Source organism: Lacerta agilis, chromosome 12, assembly GCF_009819535.1.
Source record: "Lacerta agilis isolate rLacAgi1 chromosome 12, rLacAgi1.pri, whole genome shotgun sequence".
In the NCBI taxonomy this organism is placed as follows: Eukaryota; Metazoa; Chordata; class Lepidosauria; order Squamata; family Lacertidae; genus Lacerta; species Lacerta agilis.
In genome coordinates this window covers 38855952-38875255 of record NC_046323.1, presented here as the reverse complement: position 1 = coordinate 38875255, position 19304 = coordinate 38855952, and the positions used below count along the sequence as shown (strand labels likewise).

Genomic DNA, 19304 nt, shown 5'->3' with positions numbered 1-19304 from the left:
AGGAGCTACCAGATAACTCATTCAGAGCATTATTAATTCTGATAATGGCAGCTTTGTAAATAGATACAGGATCCTGCCTCTATGTAGTAAATTCTTTATGATTATTTTTCTGACCCCAGTGTTGCTGCAGCTTACCTGGGCAGGGCAAGAGTGGGACAGAGGGGCAGCAATGAAGTTGGGGCTATGACTGACTACACATGGGCATGAGCATCCATGCACCCTCAACATTGCTGTCTCCTTGCTCCACCCCAGTCCAGGTAAACTGCAGTAGTGCCCATGTCAGAAGGCTGGCTCCTTCCCAACGCACAGGCTGCTACTGGTAATAAATAGTTTTGTAATAAGTTATTGGAGGCATATTAGAAGTAGATTTGACAGCAGCCGCCTCATGGCTTCAAATGGGGCTTGTGATGAAAAGCAGTGCTTGGGGAAGATATTTCCCCCAGAAAAGTAGCAGGTGGGAGGAGAGTGCTGCTTCCCACCAGCAACACAACCCGTTCCCTCCCATCACTTTCCAGCTCCAAGACCAGAAATAAGCTTGTTGGAGGGGGAAGCGAATGCAGCAGGGAAGTGGTTGGCATCCCTCCCATCTGCTATTTTTCTGCTTGAAATCATCCCCATCCTCCGTTTGTAGCTATTTATAGCTATTATAGCTGTAGACTCCAATCTAGTTCAGGCCTTGGTGGGTGATCTTCAGAATGCATCACAATATCCACTCACATGAAGTAGCTAGTTATTTATAAGAGAGTTGCTCCCTAGCAGTCTAGAAGCTGACTTCCTAGTTAACCTCACATGCTCCTTGTCATTTAGGTGGGTTATTCCTAGATGGGATTGTGGTTGAAGGATTCATGTTTCACAGTTCATACAACGCATCCAAAATCCCTTGCTTGCACTCTGCAGCCAGCAAAACTCTTTCTTGACGCTAAGGGCTGCTTGTATATGATTAAGCGTTTTGCAGCACCGAGCTCCAAGATTATAAATACAATGAATGAAACATGCTAATTTTGCCTACTGATTTTCATTTTCCAGAGACAGAAGACCCCTGCTGATAACTCTCAAACTGTGCCAAGTTGGGGCAGTGGGAGGATTTTTTTAAACTCCCCCCCCCCCTTTAGCTAATTTTGGGAGACCAGTGTAATGAACAGCTCTGTCAAGCTGACATAATCATGCTCTAAGGCAGGAGGAAAATCCTCAATACCATTATTGCCAGCATGATAGCCAATCAGTATTTGTCACCCTAATAATCAATGTCAATTCTCTTTCCTTTGCCAGAGTCAAACGACGCAGGGAGCAAGAAAGCCAAAGTAGAGCCAGATATTAATCAAACAGGTACAGTGTTTAAAATAACGATTTTATTGCCATGTGAATCTTGGCAGCATATTAATTGATTTTAATCGCCATTCTAGTAAGATCTCTTCTGTGTATGTGTGCAGGGTTTGATTGTGTACAGCCCTTGTTTCATTTTTACATGGGTTTTAAAAATGTATAAAATCCCCTTGAAAGCTGTTAAGACGGTAGCAGACAATAGTTGTCCATAGAATCATAGAAATGTAGAGTTGGAAGTGTACCCAAGGGTCATCTAGTCCAACTCCGTACAATACAGGAATCACGGATAAAGAATCCCTGACAGGTGGCCTTGCAACCTCTGTTTAAAATGGGATCATATAACTGTAGAGTTGGAAGCTGTTGTAGTTTTTCAGGACATGGCAGGTGGCATGAGAGAGGGATCGTTGCCAGTAGTCTAGGAGCTAACAATCATCATGATGGCAGTAATCAGCAAAATAACATAAATAAAAGGCATAATAAATATGGTAGATACTGAATTATGCCCAGGCTGCTTTGCTGAAAAGTGTGTCTAAACAGTGTTGTTTTTAGGTGATGCCTAAAAGCACAGAGAAGCAGCCAGCTGCCTCTTCTGTGGCAGGGACTTCTGCTGTTTGGGCGCCACCATCAAGAAGGCCTTGCCTGGGAATGCGGCAATGGGATTTTTCAATCTATATCTTAATGAGAATCTACCTAATTTGCATTTTCAAATCAATATGCGGACTGGAACGCAGCTGTGTTTGAAATTTGCACTTTTGTCATGTGTTTCTTTGACCAAAAGATGTGTACAAAAAAGCATGTATCAGAGGAAAAGAGTGCACAACAAATATTTATATCACTGAAAATAAAGTTTTTTAAATGCATGATTTTAGGGGGGAAACCGCTTGCACCAATATGTATATTAAACAAAACTGTGTGCAAATGATATGTATATTTGGTAAAATGCACACAGAAATACCAACCAACTCCCATGAGGTTTTTTAAAAAGAAGAAGAATCACAAACAGATGTGGAATTGGGGAGAACTGAACTTAAATTAATCTTCCCTACTCCTGCCACACATTCCTACCAAATAGAAAATTCTTTCCAGTAGCACCTTAGAGACCAACTGAGTTTGTTCTTGGTATGAGCTTTCGTGTGCATGCACACTTCTTCAGATGCACTGAAACAGAATCTGAAGAAGTGTGTATCTGAAGAAGTGTGCATGCACACAAAAGCTCATACCAAGAACAAACTCAGTTGGTCTCTAAGGTGCTACTGGAAAGAATTTTCTATTTTGTTTCGACTATGGCAGACCAACACGGCTACCCACCTGTAACATTCCTACCAGCCATCCTTCAGACGGCAGTGAGACAAAGCATGCAAGTTGGTTCATATAAAAATACAACATAAGATCCAATGGCCTATTTGGTTCTGGATCCTGTTTTCATAGCCACCACCGAGATGCCTGGGGGAAAGCCCCAACAGGATCCAAGCACAAGATCACTCTCCCATCCCAGCAACTGGTGTGGGCAGAAGTGGTTTGAAATATACTCTGAGTTGTATTGATTTCATGCTCTTTATTTCAGCTCATGGTAAACAGTGAGTGAGTGCTTTCCCCCCAAACCTCTGGCTATATATACATTTTTTTACACAATGGGTCCCGTGTGATTGGCTGATTCAACTCCCCTCCTGGAGCCTGATTGGACTGTTCCTGCAGGCCAATCAGGTTGCTGAGTCACTTCCTCCTGGAGCCAGATTGGGCAGCTTCTGCAGACCATTCAGGTTGCTGCCTTCTAGGATCCTACCTGCCTATTGTTCTGGGATCCAAGCTCAGCACATAACATGGTCCTTTAGATATCCGAATCCAAAACTGGGCCCAGAATTAAGTTAAAACACATTGAACACACTCATCCATAAAAACGGAACAAAACAACCCCCATCTCAAATGTATCAAGTTCCATCTTCTGTCACTGAACACACACCATTCACATCCTCACACCAGCCTTTCATTCATTCATTCATTCATTCTCTCAGCTTTAGATGCCCAAGTCACATCCTCACTGTTGCTCTTTGTTCCCCTGCAGGTTTTACTCCTGATTACCATGAGAACGGGGAGACTTTCAACGACAACATCTCCAGAAAGCCAGGAAATGTGCTGAAGACTCTTGACCCCATTCTAATCACCATCATAGCCATGAGTGCACTGGGCGTGCTTTTGGGGGCGATCTGCGGCGTCATTCTGTACTGCGCCTGTTGGCACAATGGGATGTCAGACAGGAACTTGTCTGCCCTTGAGAACTACAATTTCGAACTGGTGGATGGTGTGAAATTGAAAAAAGACAAACTGAACGCACAGAATACTTACTCAGAGGCATGAAGATGTAGGAGCAGCTGAAGAAGTTTTAGAGAATTGAGGCAGAAGAACATGTAACCAGCTTAAGGCTGGGGAACTGTGGATCTTCTATTACTGTACAGCCTGGAAACTGCGTTGAGGACGCTGAGCCAAGCTTTTCTCAGGAGCTTCAGTGAGTGTAACAGATATCCTAAAACTTGGACAACAATCTGTGTTAAACAATCTGAATCATGTACAGTCTACTTCTGTTTTAATTTGAAATAATCAAATGCTGGTGTTGAGACCAAGTATGATTGACTTAAGAAGGGATGTTTTGTTTTGCTTTCATTTTGCCTTCCCTCCCCACCTCCCTCTTGGTTTGTTTCCTTCCTCCTTCCAGCCCCCTCTGCAACTTTTGATGAGCAAGTTTTACTTTTTACTGTGCAAAAATCCAAGATGCTGTCACAAAGTGTATTCCGGTGGGGGTCCTTTAGATGGACACGCTCTCTGTAGCTCAGTGCCCAGAAGAAGACTAAAACATTTGGGAGTAACAGCAACTTGGTGGATTCCTGAACCTGTATTTGTGTATAATTGCTTGTGTTGTGCATAGGCAAAGGAGGGTTAGGGGTGTTTTTGAAACAAAACAAAAGTACTGGTAGCATCAGTACTGGTCTAGTGTGTCAGCTCTGTTTACCAAGCAATACAGTCAGAATTTTATTGATGTTTCTCAGTGTTGTGCTAAACTTTTGTGCTTGTGAATTCCATACAAGAAACATGTGCCATCACCCAGAAACAACCGGCGAACCAAGTGTACTGCCTAACACTGTAACAAAAACAAAGCAAAAGTCCTTGGCACTGGCTAGTGTGTGTCCTCTCAAGTGCCTTTTTGTTTGTACTGCTTCTCATTGTGTTATCATCAACTCCAGCTTTGTCTCTCTCTCACACTTTCTCCAGTTAAAAGTCCTTGTCCTTATTACTTACCCTAAGGGCTCACTGACTAACGAGAAAGTATATTTTAGTGTAAGTAAACCTTGGGAAGGCAAGGGCTTAAGGAAACGGGACAACCTGGTGGCTTGATTCTTCCACTTCCTTGTATTTCAGTTTCATGTCTCTGGACCATTTTTGTACAAAGCTGCAATATCTCCTGCCTTCCTCCTCCTTTTACGGTTCTTTCATATAGAATGTATTTTCAAATATAAGCGATCTCTCTCTTGCTCTCTCCTCCTCTTTGTCTCTACGTAGATTGTTGCATAAGCATTTGCCATTGTCAAGGAAAGGGAAATGCAGCTTTAATTTGCTGGTAATGGCAAAAATAATTTTATTAGACTTTTGTGTTGTGTTTTGTTTTGTTTTGTTTTTCTAAAGTAAGGGAAATTTCTTAACTCTACCCTCCAAAGTTGAACTTTGGGTTTTCTTGTTAACAGCATAAAGTGACAGTATCTGTTTTTTTCCCCTTTAGTAAGCCATGCATTCATATTAATAGACGGCAATGAATAATTTCCCCTGCAAAGTAAAGGCCATTCTTGCCATCTCTTAGCCCTGCTGTCCAATTTAAAGGTGGTCATCTTGGTGTAGGATTGATTTATGCTAATTAGGGTTACACTGATGCTGCTACAAATAGATGGTGCTTATGTTGGCTTGATCAACAAGTTTCTTGCTATACAAAATTCAGTACATAACATATTAATCCCAAATGAGGACAAAACATTCAAACAGAGAATGTACCAAAACCACATGGGGATTTTGTTGCAAATTACTCTTGTGAGAGCACTGTGTATACAAATTATTTGTAGGTCCACTTTTTTCCCCTTTCAGGAACAGCTGACTTAATGTTCAAAATTAATGTCTATACAATGTAATTGATAACTGATGCAATGCATTTAGGAATTAAATGATTTTCTGAAATAAGGTCTTAAATTACCACAAGAGTCACCACAAGGTGATTTTGCCACCTCAGTGCTGTGCGTATGACAAATATTTTGTTCAAATGCACCTTGACATGGTGGGAACTGGTATTTACTGTAGCAGAGCAAACCTTTAAAAACTATGCTTTGCTCCGGGAATATCGCCCACACAAGGCTGTATTTCAGGCTCAATATTTACCATGAGAAAAATCACCTTAACAAAACGTAGCATGTGAATCAACTTTTAGATATCCAACCTATACTGAAATTGGCTGACCTTGCCAGTTAATTATCCCAAAGGGAAGAACAAGCTCAAATAATTTTTGACTGCACTTGTTTCATGTAATATTTAGTTATGTAATCATTGACTCTTATTTCGTCACATGAGCATCTTAAGATCCGTGACCTCCATGCATGCAAACATTGTTTAAGGTAGGTGGGTTTAATTGCAAAGACATGCACTTGGCAGAACTTGGAAGCAATGAGCCAAGCTCATGTTTCATCATTGAGAAAAACTGGTTCACACATGCATGAACATATGAATGAAAAAACTGCCTTCCACTGAGTCACACCATTGGTCCATCTAGCTTGATATTGACTATACCAACCTCCCAGAAGTTTCAAGTAAAGAAAGGTCTTTCCTAAATCTGCTGTATGATAAGCTTTTAAATCTAAGTGTGCTGGAGATTGACCTGGGCATGTGTTCAACCACTGAACAATGACATTTCCTTATCAGTTTATCTCATCACTTCATTATTCAGCTTGGGGTGATTCTCGGTTAATTCTGTGAACTGTCTCCATAGTAGAATATTGTGTTTTGAGCTGATACTAGATAATGTGTTAAAAAAAATATTTGATACATCATTCACATATGTGGGTTATCACTTGATATCACTACGAAACACGTCATAAACATGCATGTGTGAACCAACCCCAGTAGAGCGCAACCTCTACTATTATTTGGCCCTTATTTAATGAACCAAATGTTATTTAGTGCAGAACCAAACCCAGAAGCGGCACGTTCTCTGCTCCAGAAGACCGCTTAAAACCTTTTAAGTGACGTTGCATGGATCTTAAGTTGCTCATGTAAAGAGAGCAGTATCACAAGCCTCTCTCCGGGAGCAACATGGAACATGTGAGCATGAATATAGACTCGTGACTATCACAGAGGGGAGGGGGAAGCCCAAGTAAACTCATTCAAAAAACATTTCAATTTTTTTTAAATGGATAGCGGGGTTAGCTATTTGTTTTGTTCTAGTTGGAACAGTAAAGCTTTTGGCTGCAATCCACCAGGCACTGCCAGTATGCATCCTCCATTTGTTTCAGTGTGTGCCAACTCCACGGAAACAGATCAAGCTCTACAAGTGTAGTGCTTCGTGCATTGCACCCTTTTTCCTATGGCTTCATCTAAAGTTTCCCGTGCCAGCAACTCAATGCCTGTGATGGGGAGGCTGCTGCGCCACTGTCACATCCCAGAATAGGGAAGGGGGAGTTCCATGAATATTATTCCAGCATGGGGCAGATATGTCAACACAGACCTTTGGAGCCGATGAGCCAGAGTGCAAATTTGTAGGAACAGAATAAGGAAACCCCAATGCTGTGGCTGTTTAATGCTAGAACAGAAGAACAAGGGATATGATTTCTTCAAACAGGAATTGAATGAAAACTGCCCTTTCAAGCAAAGGAAAAAACGATACTGCAACTTTAGATGGAAAAGAAAGTATCTTGCACTGATAAATATATTTAAAAAATATATGTTTATAAAGTTATTAATTTGTAAAGGCAGTGTTACGAAATGTTCAGTTTATATTGTTTTAGATTGTTTCATAATTTTGAAAGTGTAAAATAACATATTTTTTTCTTTATCAAAAAAAAACTTATAAAAATCCTTCTGTAGTAAAATGAATTCATTTTACTGGTATATTATTGCTTCATGTTTTGTACCATCATAAAATTTTGTGCGGATTTTTTTACAGAAATTTTTTATTTTCTATGACAATATGACACTTTTAAATTGTTATTTCAAAATGAACAGCGAAGCCTTAACTTTAAATGACGTTTGTATTCTCGGACACTGAGTAGCATTTAAAAAAGGGTGGGGGGGAACACATAGGATTGAATTGTAATTTAAAATTTCCAAACAATGACTACTACATTCCAAAGAAACAGTTGAATTAAACATTTTCATAAAATACCCCATACCTTCATGACTTTTATTATGCTTACAGCTGTACTGGTTTAAAAAAAACAGCTTGCCTTTTAAAAGCATCTTTTAACAAGCACAGATGTTAAGATTCTCATCTGCTAGTCTGAAAAACTTGCCTGAAAACCGACTAAAACAAAGCATGTTCCATGTTCAAAATCCACCTCTGGAAAGTCCCACATCACATTATGAGAACCGGCATTAGCTATCAACTATCCAGCTCAAAGTTCCTCACTGAAACTGAGTGAGCTTGCCACAGATACCCCAGACAACACAATCTTTGTACTGAAACATTATTTTTTTCTGTGCATGGATGAGCCATTTTCAAAAGCCAAATGAATGGGAGAAAAGCAGACCACTGCCAGAACTTCCCATTTCATCGAATCATAGAGTTGGAAGGGACCCCAAGGGTCATCTAGTCCAATGCAGGAATCTTAGCTAAAGTATCCATGATGACAGGTGGCCACCAACCTCTGCTTAAAAACCTCCAAGGAAGATTGGTGGCATGGAGTCTTAAGATTTAGTGTCAGGAGTATAACGTATTCCTGGACACCGCAGAGTTAGACGCAGACTTTTCTGGAAGCTTCTGGCTGTTGTGAAATTGACTAGACAGCTCAACGCAGGAACTCAGGAACTCACTGGATAACTATATACAGTATTTATTGATTGAAGCAACTAGCATCCATAAGTTACTATTTACAGACTTTACAAAATAAAAGAAACAAAACATAAAATCTTTCCCTCTCTGTCTCTCTCTCTACACTGACCACGTTCTCCACACACTAACCACACTAACCACACAGCTCTCACTCTTAAGGAACTCATTGACCAATCACAAGGTCGTTGCTAAGGGTCTGAGAGAGAGCAATCTGGGCTTTCTGCCAACTGTTAATTGCTTGAAGATAAGACAGCTGCATTTCTGCACGTAGGCAACTCTGAAATCTCTAACATGGAGGTCCTAGCTGTCAGTCCCATAGGGATGCTGGGCGGGCAGGCAAGCAAGCAAGTGGCTATAAGAACTTGCCCAAACGGAAAACGGACTAGATAGGATCAGACAACAGATGCTGGTCCATTAGGGAAATTGGAAAACTGCCCCATCAACCTCAGGCAGTGCCCAACTGCTTGATTTCTCACAACCAGTCCAGGGAGGTGGCACTGCCTGTCATCTCCCTGCTCCGTAGTCTCTGTGTTGGCAAGTAGAAGGATGGGCACACAAGTAGATTGAGTTTACTCCACGCCTGACATTGGTTCCAGTTCCAGCTCCTGTCGGTCTCCTTGCCTTCCACCTCATCATTTCCAATAGTCACCACCCACCACTTGATCAGGTGGGACTTTTCTGGGCCTGTGAGTCACTGCTAAGGTGCTAAGTCCCAACAGCGCTCTACAGCCATTCAGAATGGCGGTGAAGTGTAGCAGAAACCCAACGGCGGCAACTCCTTCACATGACAAGCTGCTATACGGTTTGCTTAAATTTTATTCCATAAAAAAACAGAACTTCAATCCCCAGCTCAAGACCGCCTGCAATTTACCACTGCAGCAAGAAACCTGCTCCATGCCTCTCACATGCCTTACCCTAGCATAGGAAATTGAAATAAGAGGTTTGGGACTATCATGGTCAAGTCACTCACATATATTTAGTCCATTTGGCTTGGAGGTGTGGAGCCTACAGATGCAAACACTACCAAGGAGGTGGAGGGCATGTTCTGGTGCAACCCCCAAGCTGTTAATTTTACTTTTTTAATTGTACCCACACACTCCTTTCTATTCTCTATCCAAGAGTTCTTATCAGACATATTCCAGACAGGCAAAAGCACTCGGGGTGGGTGCAAAGCAGGGGCCTGGAGAGGAAGTGGCCTGGAGAGAGTTCTGAGGGCCAGATGGAGAGGCATTTGACCTGCTTTCAGGCTTCCCATTGGCACCTGGCTGGCCACCTTGAGAACAAGATGCTGGGCTAGATCAGCCATTGGCCGATCTAAGCAATATGGTCTGGGGCAATGAGAGAAAGATGGCAACCACAATATCTCTGCTCACATGGCAGTGTGTCTTCCATTTCATGTCCACCAAGAGTTTTTGCCACTGAGGGGGATGCAAATGTCTGCTGCTCATTGAGGAGTTCCTATGTGTGTGAGAAAGGTCCACTGTGAAATGATCAGCTACAGCAAGACAACTATCTGTCCGATCCCCTAGAGGCAGATAACTCAAAAGATATATTCCATTATAATTTAACTAATGCTAAAGTTTCTTTTTTTAAAAAAAAATGTGGTTGAGGGTAACCAGAGGCATGAGATACAACGGAGAGGAAGAAATTAATGCTTTAACAAATCATTGCTCTGCGAGTCGACACGCTAGTAGGCACAAAGAGCAGGATACAGTAATTATGAGCTGTAATATGAATTAGCTGGACTGCTGGGATCAAGTACCATTCATGTTACTAAATTTAACACTTATCTGACAGTCAAAACCAAGTTTAGAAATTGTGACTCCAGGGAAACTAAAACTGCAGAACGGTTTGGTGGTTTTTTTTTTTTAAAGAAAAAAGCCAAGTGGAGCAATTATGAATAATGAAAGGCAGACAAGGATCAGATTTAAAATAGCATATGCAGCGACAGAGATACATACCTTCTTTCCCAGACTATGACAAAACTGAAGCTATATTAAACTAGGTATGAGATAAACCTTGGCATCATATTTGAAGTATGGAGTAGGAGAAACCAAAGCAGAGATGTGGATGGGAAAGAACCAGAGGCACAGCACAAATGAAGATTTGCTGGCTTTGCTCCCATTGTTAAAGAGTTAAGCTATGGTTTGTTAGATCATTTTTTAGCATTTTTTGTCTAACAATATATGCGAACAGCTGTGATGAAAACAGTGCTTCTCTCCTATGGGATTATGTCTTTTCCTTGGATCCCATAGCAATGACAATCATCACCATCACCAAATGTATGACCTGCTCTTCACCAGTAAGTCCCTGGTTACAACAATTCAGAGTTCAAGACAGTAAAAAGCACTAATGTCTCAACAAACAAAATTGACTTGTAAAAATGTTACATGTGAAAAATACGAGAGAGACATTGCACTACCTTTGTAAATCAAGAAAATCTTTAATAAAAAATGCTTTTTTTAAAAAAAAGACAGCGAAAAGCAGATTGCAATCACAATAATAGGGTGGGCCCTGAAACACATGCAAAGTGTCAAAGGCCAGAGTAAAGTAGTACACTATTATTATTATTATTATTATTATTATTATTATTATTATTAGTTTATATACCGCCCTATACCCAGAGGTCTCAGGGTGGTTCACAGAAAAGATCACAACATACATAATCAGAATAAAAACAAACAACAACCCAATAACACACACACACACACACACCCCAGAAAAGAGCCACATTTTAAAAGGGTATAAGATGTCAAACAGATCAACCAAAGGCCTGGTTAAAAAGGAACGTTTTTTTCCTGGCGCCTAAAGGTGTGCAAACTTCCCTGGGGATAGCATTCCACAGACGGGGAGCATGGAGAAGGCCTGTTCTCATGTTGCCACCCTCCGGACCTCTTGACGAGGCGGTACACGAAGAAGGGCCTCAGAAGAGGATCTCAGGGTCCGGGTAGGTTTATATGGAAAGAGGCGGTCCTTGAGGTATTGCCATCCTGACTCCTGAGCCATTCTTCCGAAGTTACCAAAAACTGTATAGTGAAGAAGCCACTATACAGAAGATGCCTCTATGAGAAGGGAGATCCACAACTTCAGGGCTGCCACAGAGAAGGCACTCTCCCAGGCCACAAATACACCCATAACTTCAGAGGGAGGTAGAATGATCAAGAGAGCTACTTCTGCTGATCTTAACTCCCGCGGGAGGGGGGTCTGTATGGAAGAAGCAGATCATTTCTGAATCTGAATCTATACATATAAATCAGTGTGTGCAAATTTAATGCAAATCTATATCCTCTTTTGTGCTGATCCATTTCCTCTTTTGGGGACCATGTGTCATGGCAACCCAACCTCTGGCCTCTAATTTAGGATTGTGGCACTCAATTTAGGATTGTGTAAAGCCCCAGGTGTTGCTGCTGCTTTTGCTAGTGCTACTAGTGTTTAATATTTTGTGTCAACAATGTACCAGGATCTCTAGAGAACCACTGTCCTTTCTATGAGTTATTGACACTCACAAAATATCTAAAAGAAGAATGAGCTGGGTTCTAATTGGAGGTCCAACTGGAGACAACAGCTGGCACCATCCAGCATTTATGCAAACTACTTTTACTGGCTCATCAAGCATCCTGAGCAATTTCCTTGAAAGTTATTTCTCTCGGTTTCAGTGGAAGATACGACAGTCCAGAGCACGCCTCTGAAGGTTCAGAGCAGTGACTTCTGGGTCAACGATACTTTGGGAAATCATTCTTGGAAAAACTTGACAGAGCTTCAGAAAAGGTCATCAGCTTATAATTTTCCTGGAAGATCTGAGGCCAGCAGCAATTTGTTAATGTGCACATGGACTTCATCCAAAGGTCCTAACCAGAGAACTTCCACACCACATACAGAAACATAAGCAAGGCAAGAATTTGAAGCACATCTGTATGACTTGGCGTGAAGTCAATATGGCACAGACAACAAAATTACGCTGTGTTACGCTGTAGATTTGGCTTGACAGGAATAGCTTTTGACAGCCCTTGTCTCTTTAAATTCCCCTTCAGTCACACACTAATTAAACTCTATGCAGTTGCTAGAAATCCAAATTAAACTTTGCAATTCATTACTTTTGATTTGATGTCAGAGACGCATCCATTTTGTTGTTGATGTTTCTGCAGAGTTTGCTCAAATACTCTGACCCGTGCCATCAAAAAAATGAAAGGTGGCAGTAATCTTTTAATCTGGAGTTGGTAGGAGCTGGCTTGTCACAATGAGATTGTCACACAACTGACGAGTCAGGGCCTCTCAGCAAGAGGGAAGAAGGATCTGGGTTGTAAGTTTGAGCCTTTTGCAGTCAGTTGGCCTGCCTGTGGAATTAGCCGAAGGAACAGGTGAAGGAAGGTCAGAGGTAGGAAAGGTGAGATGAGATCAGCTCCCCAAAGGCAGGCCAGGTAGGCAGAGAGCAAAGCAGGCTAAAGAACCAGGGGAAAGGCTTATAGGAACAGGCAAGTACAGAATGAGGAGCGGAGGTGCCGAGCTGTTGTACTTACTGTAAAAAGACCTGGTTCTTGCAAAGAGCCAATAAGGTGGCAAAGCTATGTTTGGGCTGTGCTTTTAAGACTGCAGTGGGGGCTTGTGTAATTGAATGCGCTCTCTCTCTCTCTCTCTCTCTCTCTCTCTCTCTCTCTCTCTCTCTCTCTCACACACACACACACACACACACACACACAAACACAGCACTGAAAAGTTAGACGTTAAGGAGGATTCTAGCCTAGCCTTTCCCCTGGCATGCTAGTTTTCCGTGTGTGTGTGTTCAGTCATATGAGCCCCAATGATGCAGTCTTATCAGGGACAGCCCAGACATAAGTTGAGCATCTCATCTGTTGATTGTGAGAAGTAGGGAAGACACGTTTAGAGAGGGACAGGAGAGGAGAGTGGCCAATAACAGTTGAGACGGAGTGAGGAAAGGCATGGAGCCAATCAAACAACTAGGGCCTAAGGAGACCCATGATTTCACCCAAGAGATGCACTGGTGCATGGATGAGAGCTCCAGCCCAGTTCCTGGAAGGCAGAGCCATCCCTATCATTAGACAAAATGAGGCGGTCGCCTCAGGCACCTGATCTGAGGTGTCATGAAAATGTTTTATTTTGTTCTTACTCCCAGGCGCTCGTTGCATTCTTCATCTCAGGTAGCAAAACAACATGGTCAGTCTTGAGCTCAATGCAACTTGACTCAGGCGTAGGGGTGTGTGTGTGTGTGTGTGTGTGTGTGTGTGCTATTTGCTGCTTGCTGCATTAGGCAGCAAAATAACTCAGGCTGATCTGCTGGAAGGCCTGCAATTTGACAAAAGCCATGGTGATATGTCTGAACCTACCATATGAGGCTTTTCCTCAGTTGTGAGTTGCACAAGTGCTTTGGAGTACATAGAACCATAGAAGTGTATGCAGCCATCTTTTTACTCAGACTAAAACTGGTGGCCACCATGAGCCCCAATCCCTAGTGCGATGCATGTCCTGAACTTTAAGAGAACATCCTTGGGGCATATCCATGCATGCACTGAGCTTGTGGAAGAAGATTCCCACAAATGGTTTGCCATATGCACATTCAGTTTATACTGCAAAGAAGTCTGCGCAGTTTAAAGAAAGTGCTTTACCAGGGGCTTTGGCCCTCAATTTTATTAATTTCCCCTTTTCTGCCAACTCATGTCTGTATCTTCTGGCTCCTTTCTTCCTCATCTGTTTTCTCTTTTTAACCTCCAGACTCTTAAAATCATGCAGTTAATAATAGCTGTTGGGGAAATATTGGAAATCTTGACTAGCTGGGTAGATCAAGCATTCCTGACTCCCCACGACTTGACCACAGAAATCTAAAGGATTTATTAGTTTCTGAGCCTGAGAACAATGGAATGACTCTAGCAATGATACAGGTATGACAGGCTCTGCGGAGAAAATAAAAGGAAGGCTGTCTGGGCTCCCCAGCAAAGAGATAACAGAAACATCCAGACCAGATCCACAGTCAAGATACAGCAAAGTTACATGCCTAGAAGTTGGAGCAGAATTAACTCCGCATGGTAGTAATGCCTGTGTGAGACAGATGGAGACTACATAAAAGGGCTGGCAGCATCAGAGGATGTTGAACACAGAGGAGATTGGAAAAAGCGGGGATGCAGAGGGGTCTGGAGATCACAAATTGTGAAACTCTACATTTAGAAGGGAACAAAAGGCTGTCTAGTCTAACCCTGTTCAGTGAGCTAGGGCCATTCATTCACTAAATGCACCCCCTATAAGTCAGATCATGCATAAAGTACAGTACAGCAGTGCATTGCAAAAAGGAATAACACCCCTGGGTGACTTAAGAAAGAGAGCCACATGAGAGGGAGGGAGGGAGGGAGGGAGGGAGGAAGGAAGGAAGGAAGGAAGGAAGGAAGGAAGGAAGGAAGGAAGGAAGGAAGGAAAAGAGGGGTGAGAGATAGAATCTCTCAGAATCATGAGAGGCATCTGAGTCTAGGAACTCTGCTTCCACCACTGATCCAACAACATGTGCAGGAAGTATCACATCAGCAGGACCAATGGCATGGTGCCTTCCTGTGCAAATGTTGCCCTTCATCTTGGGGGTGCAGCACCTGTGCTGGAAAGGAGCCACCCACCACCCTCTGGGGAAGTGAAGGCGGGAGACGCAACTGCAGTTTTGCTACATGGCAAGTCCAACTTCTGGAAAAAGTTTTTTTTAAGGAAACAAAAGACATCACAGTGACTACCACTATGCTCCACCCCCAGCGGCAGCCCCCCCCCCCCCGACTTGTGCCCTAGCAAAGTTGACTTAGATGTAGTCTTGAGGCTTCGTGCACTCAGCACACACTTAAAGAGCACCATGTCTCAGGAGCAGGGCTCCCAGATTGTGGAACTCCCTTCCACAGGAGACTAGGCTGGTCCTCTCTCTGCCTCTGCTTTCATTGCCAGGCAAATACTTCTTTTCTTTGCTTAGAGAGGCCTTTGGCCACTAAGTGGCTGTTGCAGCAAGTCTTTTAACGGTGGCTGTTGAATATTTCCTTGCCACTTTGTTGTGCTTTTAAATGGTTTGTTTTTGATTCAGTGCTGTTTTTAATATTTGGGGGGGATTATACTAATAACTGGTTGTTGTTTTTGTTGCTGCTGCTGCTGTTTTAGCTGCATCTCTTTTTCATTTGTGTTGTGAGCTGGCTTGGGTCCTACACTGGGAGAAAGGTGGAATAATTTTAAAAAATGGCATCCCCCCCCAACCAGAATTCTGTGAACTATAGTTTACCCCACAAAATTCCCAACACTCTACAGATCCCATGATTTTTTGTTGGGGTGGAATAATGTGTTTTAAATGTGTGGTGTGTATGTATGCAATGGAAAAGTCCATTTTCAGCAACATGCAGCTCTAAGCTCCATTCTCCCTCCACTGCCGCTATTCTCTCCCCTACTCTGGAGAGTAGCCGATTTCAAGATATCATTTAATATCTTTGGGAATGTGGTTTGCATCCATCATCCTTGAGGGCTTTGGGAAGGGAGGAGGGCAAGATTTCCAGCTATTCCAGAGCTCCCCCATCAATTTAGGCCTCCAACAGGTTTACAGCTATTGCCAGAGCAGTTTGACTAGGTGAGGATGGACACGGACAGCCCTCAGTTTTAAGGTCCAAGGCACACCGGAATGATTCATCTTTTCAGAACTGCGCCATGTGTTTTTCAAGCCTCAGCCTGCATAATGCCAGAGCATTATGAAACTCATTTCCCACTGGCTGGCAGGAGATGCACAATTACTCCGAGGACGGTTATTCTCAACGTGAAATGAAGCATGAGCCCAAATAAAAAAGAATGTCACCTGTGGCCATTTTAAAATGTAATCAATTTTTATGCTCCTGGGACTTGCCAGAATCCAGCAGCTGAAAGAAGCAGGGTGAGCATAACAATATCCTTCGGCGAGAGTTCATGCATCCCTGCAAAACTTCATGGGGAAAGGCTTTGCCGAAGGTTATTAGGAGGAATTCTCAGAGCTACTTTTCATCCCAAGCGTTCCAACATCCACTTGCTCTTACACACAAAGGGAGATGGTAAGCAGGCTATTCCTAGTACACAGTGGAGAAATAACAGAGCTTCCACCTCCCAGAATTCCCATTTAATAATTGGGAAAGGGAGCAGAGTGTACCCTTTAGGCCAGACACCTGGGTCTGGAAATGCACTGGCAGCCAGAGAAGAGGAGAAAGAGATGCCATGGTATGTCTGTAGCAATGCCCGGTGCCGGCCTGTCATTCCTGATCTTCTTCCATGGAATCCCGGAGTTCTCCCGGATGCATTTTGGAAATCGCTGTCCTAAGGACAGGATCTCTGGATGCTTGCCTGACTTCTTTTAAAGCGCACATCGCTAGCAGCTCCCTTTAATGTTAATAAGAGAAATACACTCCTCATTAAGGGCTCCTTGTACTTACAGAGCTTTGGGGAATGGAGAGCTGGGGGGGGGGGTGGAAGGGCCTGGCAGCTTTGAAATGATATTTCATTGTTACAGGATTTTTGGCAGCTAACTCCGCTTAGAAGGTATCAAAGCCATTTTTACAACAGATAGTCTCCGCGCTGGCACAGTCCATGCATACATTACTGCCCTGCTTTGTGAGGGCTCAAATCTCATTCGGCTACTGGGCAGAAGTGCCAACTGCAGGGCATTACATAATAAAACATGTCACTGGGCATTAGAGGAAACAGAGGGGTGCTAAATGGATCCAAACTAAGATACTGTACTGAAAGGAGGGGGGAGATGGCAAAAAACACCAACCCTTGTATAAATAGGGTTGCCACCTTTGCCCTGGCTGGGCTCTTCTGCTGATGACAGGTACAGGGCAGGTGGGCAATCAACAGGTGAAGCTTTTGCTCTAAGGTTGTAAAAACACATGTCAGAGTGCTGTCTGCTATGCAGCAGCTTAAAAGGACAGGATGTCTGCCATCTCCAAGAATGGTGACAGCCCTGTCTGGAAATCATGTCTGCAAAGGATTGCTGTCCCTGCACTGCAAATTGGCAGTCTTTTTACATTGTGTGGGCTACAATATTACCCTCAAATCCCCTGAGGCAGAGGTTATGGGATATTTCATACAGCGATCTTTGCTCTAGATCTTATGTAACATGTGGACCTGGAATCCACTATGGCCATGATTTTCAGTTACCATCATATTTCATGGATCTGTCTGATTATTCACCAAAGCCAGACTAAATGTATTTCCATCAGAAGTACTAAATGGCATACCCTATCAGAATAGGCTCTGCTTATGTTCACAGGACTGCAAAAAGATCAAACTTATCCATCCTTAAAGAAATCAGCCCTGAGTGCTCACTGGAAGGGCAGATCCTGAAGCTGAGGTTCCAGTACTTTGGCCACCTCATGAGAAGAGAAGACTCCCTAGAAAAGACCCTGATGTTGGGAAAGATGGAGGGCACAAGGAGAAGGGGGCAACCGAGGACGAGATGGTTGGACAGTGTTCTCGAAGCGACTGGCATGAGTTTGGCCAAACTGCAGGAGCCAGTGGAAGATAGGCGTGCCTGGCGTGCTCTGGTCCATGAGGTCACGAAGAGTCGGACATGACTGAACGACTGAACAACAAATGTTCACATGGTGTCGACTCTACGAAGCATATCCTACTACACTGTGCGCAGTTCAAACAAGCCAGGGATCAATTAATTAAACCCCTATTGGTAAACTTAACTGGAAAATCTGAAACCTTCTACCTTTAGTACCTCCTTAGAGATATATCAAATGCTACTATCCTGGCCGTGGCTAAGTTCCTCTTGAAGTAATAAGAAATAGAAACCTACATGCTCTGGATAAAACATAGTGACTGCCTTGGAATCCTTTCCCTGCATTTCTGTTTTATTTTGCTTTTGAGAATGCTTTTGTGGGTTTTTGGACCGAAATAAAGAATGTATGTATTAGCATATATTCAGGTGTTAATGGTTCTGCCTACCACCCATGCCAGACAGGCCCATTGAAGGAGTCTGCAATCTTTAAGACTGCAAAGTTTGCAATTGCTTAGTTACATGAAAAAACACTGTTCTGTGGAGCAGGTTTTGGCGTTTAGTGCTGCTGCTTTCAGGTGTAATTGCTAGGGTTACAATGGATCGATAACATAGTCTGCAGTTTGGGACCTGGGTCATATTAGGCTTCCCCCCCCCCACACACACACACACAAGAGATGCTAAGAATGCCATCTGATGCTAAGGGCTGCATCAGTTCCTCATGAGAAATAGTGAGTGAAAAAGAATCATTTTCACATTGACTGTACACTTAGGCTGTAGTCCTATCACTTCTCTGGGAATAAGTCCCATTGAGCTGCATAGGACTTACTTCTTAGATATGCATGGGACAGAGCTGTTTGCCAAAGTAGATTTAGCAAGGAGATTTTATAGGCGTGGGAAATGCATTCCTTGTGAAAACTGCTTTGCAACTTGCCTCTGTACTGTCACAAAAATTAAAGATGGAATGGTCAGAGTTAGGATCCTAAACCTTCCACTGTGATGAATCCAAAGGTGTTACCCACGAATCCAGGTGTTACCCACGAATGGCCTTCGCCTCTGTTTCGTCTCACTTGCCTTCCATGCATGAGAATTAGGAATCTCATCCGAGCATTCGTTTTGAATTAGCCCTGACACACTTCGAGGAAGACACTGCACAGTAATGACTGCGTCGCTCTCACTCCGATAGACATCAGCTGCAGGTCAGAAGTGTTGAATGGATTACATTGATAAGGTCACTGTATGAACAGCTTATTGTCACTTGACATTTCAAGAAGCAGACTGCAGAGCACAAATGAGGGTTACAGGCAAATAGCAGGGTTTCCAGGTTCAGTCCCAGAGGCTCTGCCCGTTGTGTTAGGGATGGAGAGCCTCCAGAGGTTGCTGGACTCCAACTCCCATCAGCCTCAGCCAGCATGG

At 43.0% G+C, this 19304-nt stretch overlaps 1 protein-coding gene across 3 annotated transcripts in view; it reads left to right on the top strand.

The window, feature by feature from the left end:
• The window catches only part of NRP1 (neuropilin 1), a 125872-nt gene extending 118141 nt beyond the window's left edge, over window positions 1-7731 (top strand). For 2 of the 3 annotated variants that reach the window (XM_033165421.1, XM_033165420.1), the window contains exons 16-17: window positions 1270-1326; window positions 3386-7731. In XM_033165421.1, coding sequence (XP_033021312.1) covers window positions 1270-1326; window positions 3386-3678 — 350 coding nt within the window. In that variant the 3' untranslated portion in view covers window positions 3679-7731. The remainder of the gene's footprint in view (window positions 1-1269; window positions 1327-3385) is intronic. The other variant, XM_033165423.1, reaches the window with a different exon arrangement.
• Window positions 7732-19304: the final 11573 nt, after the last annotated feature.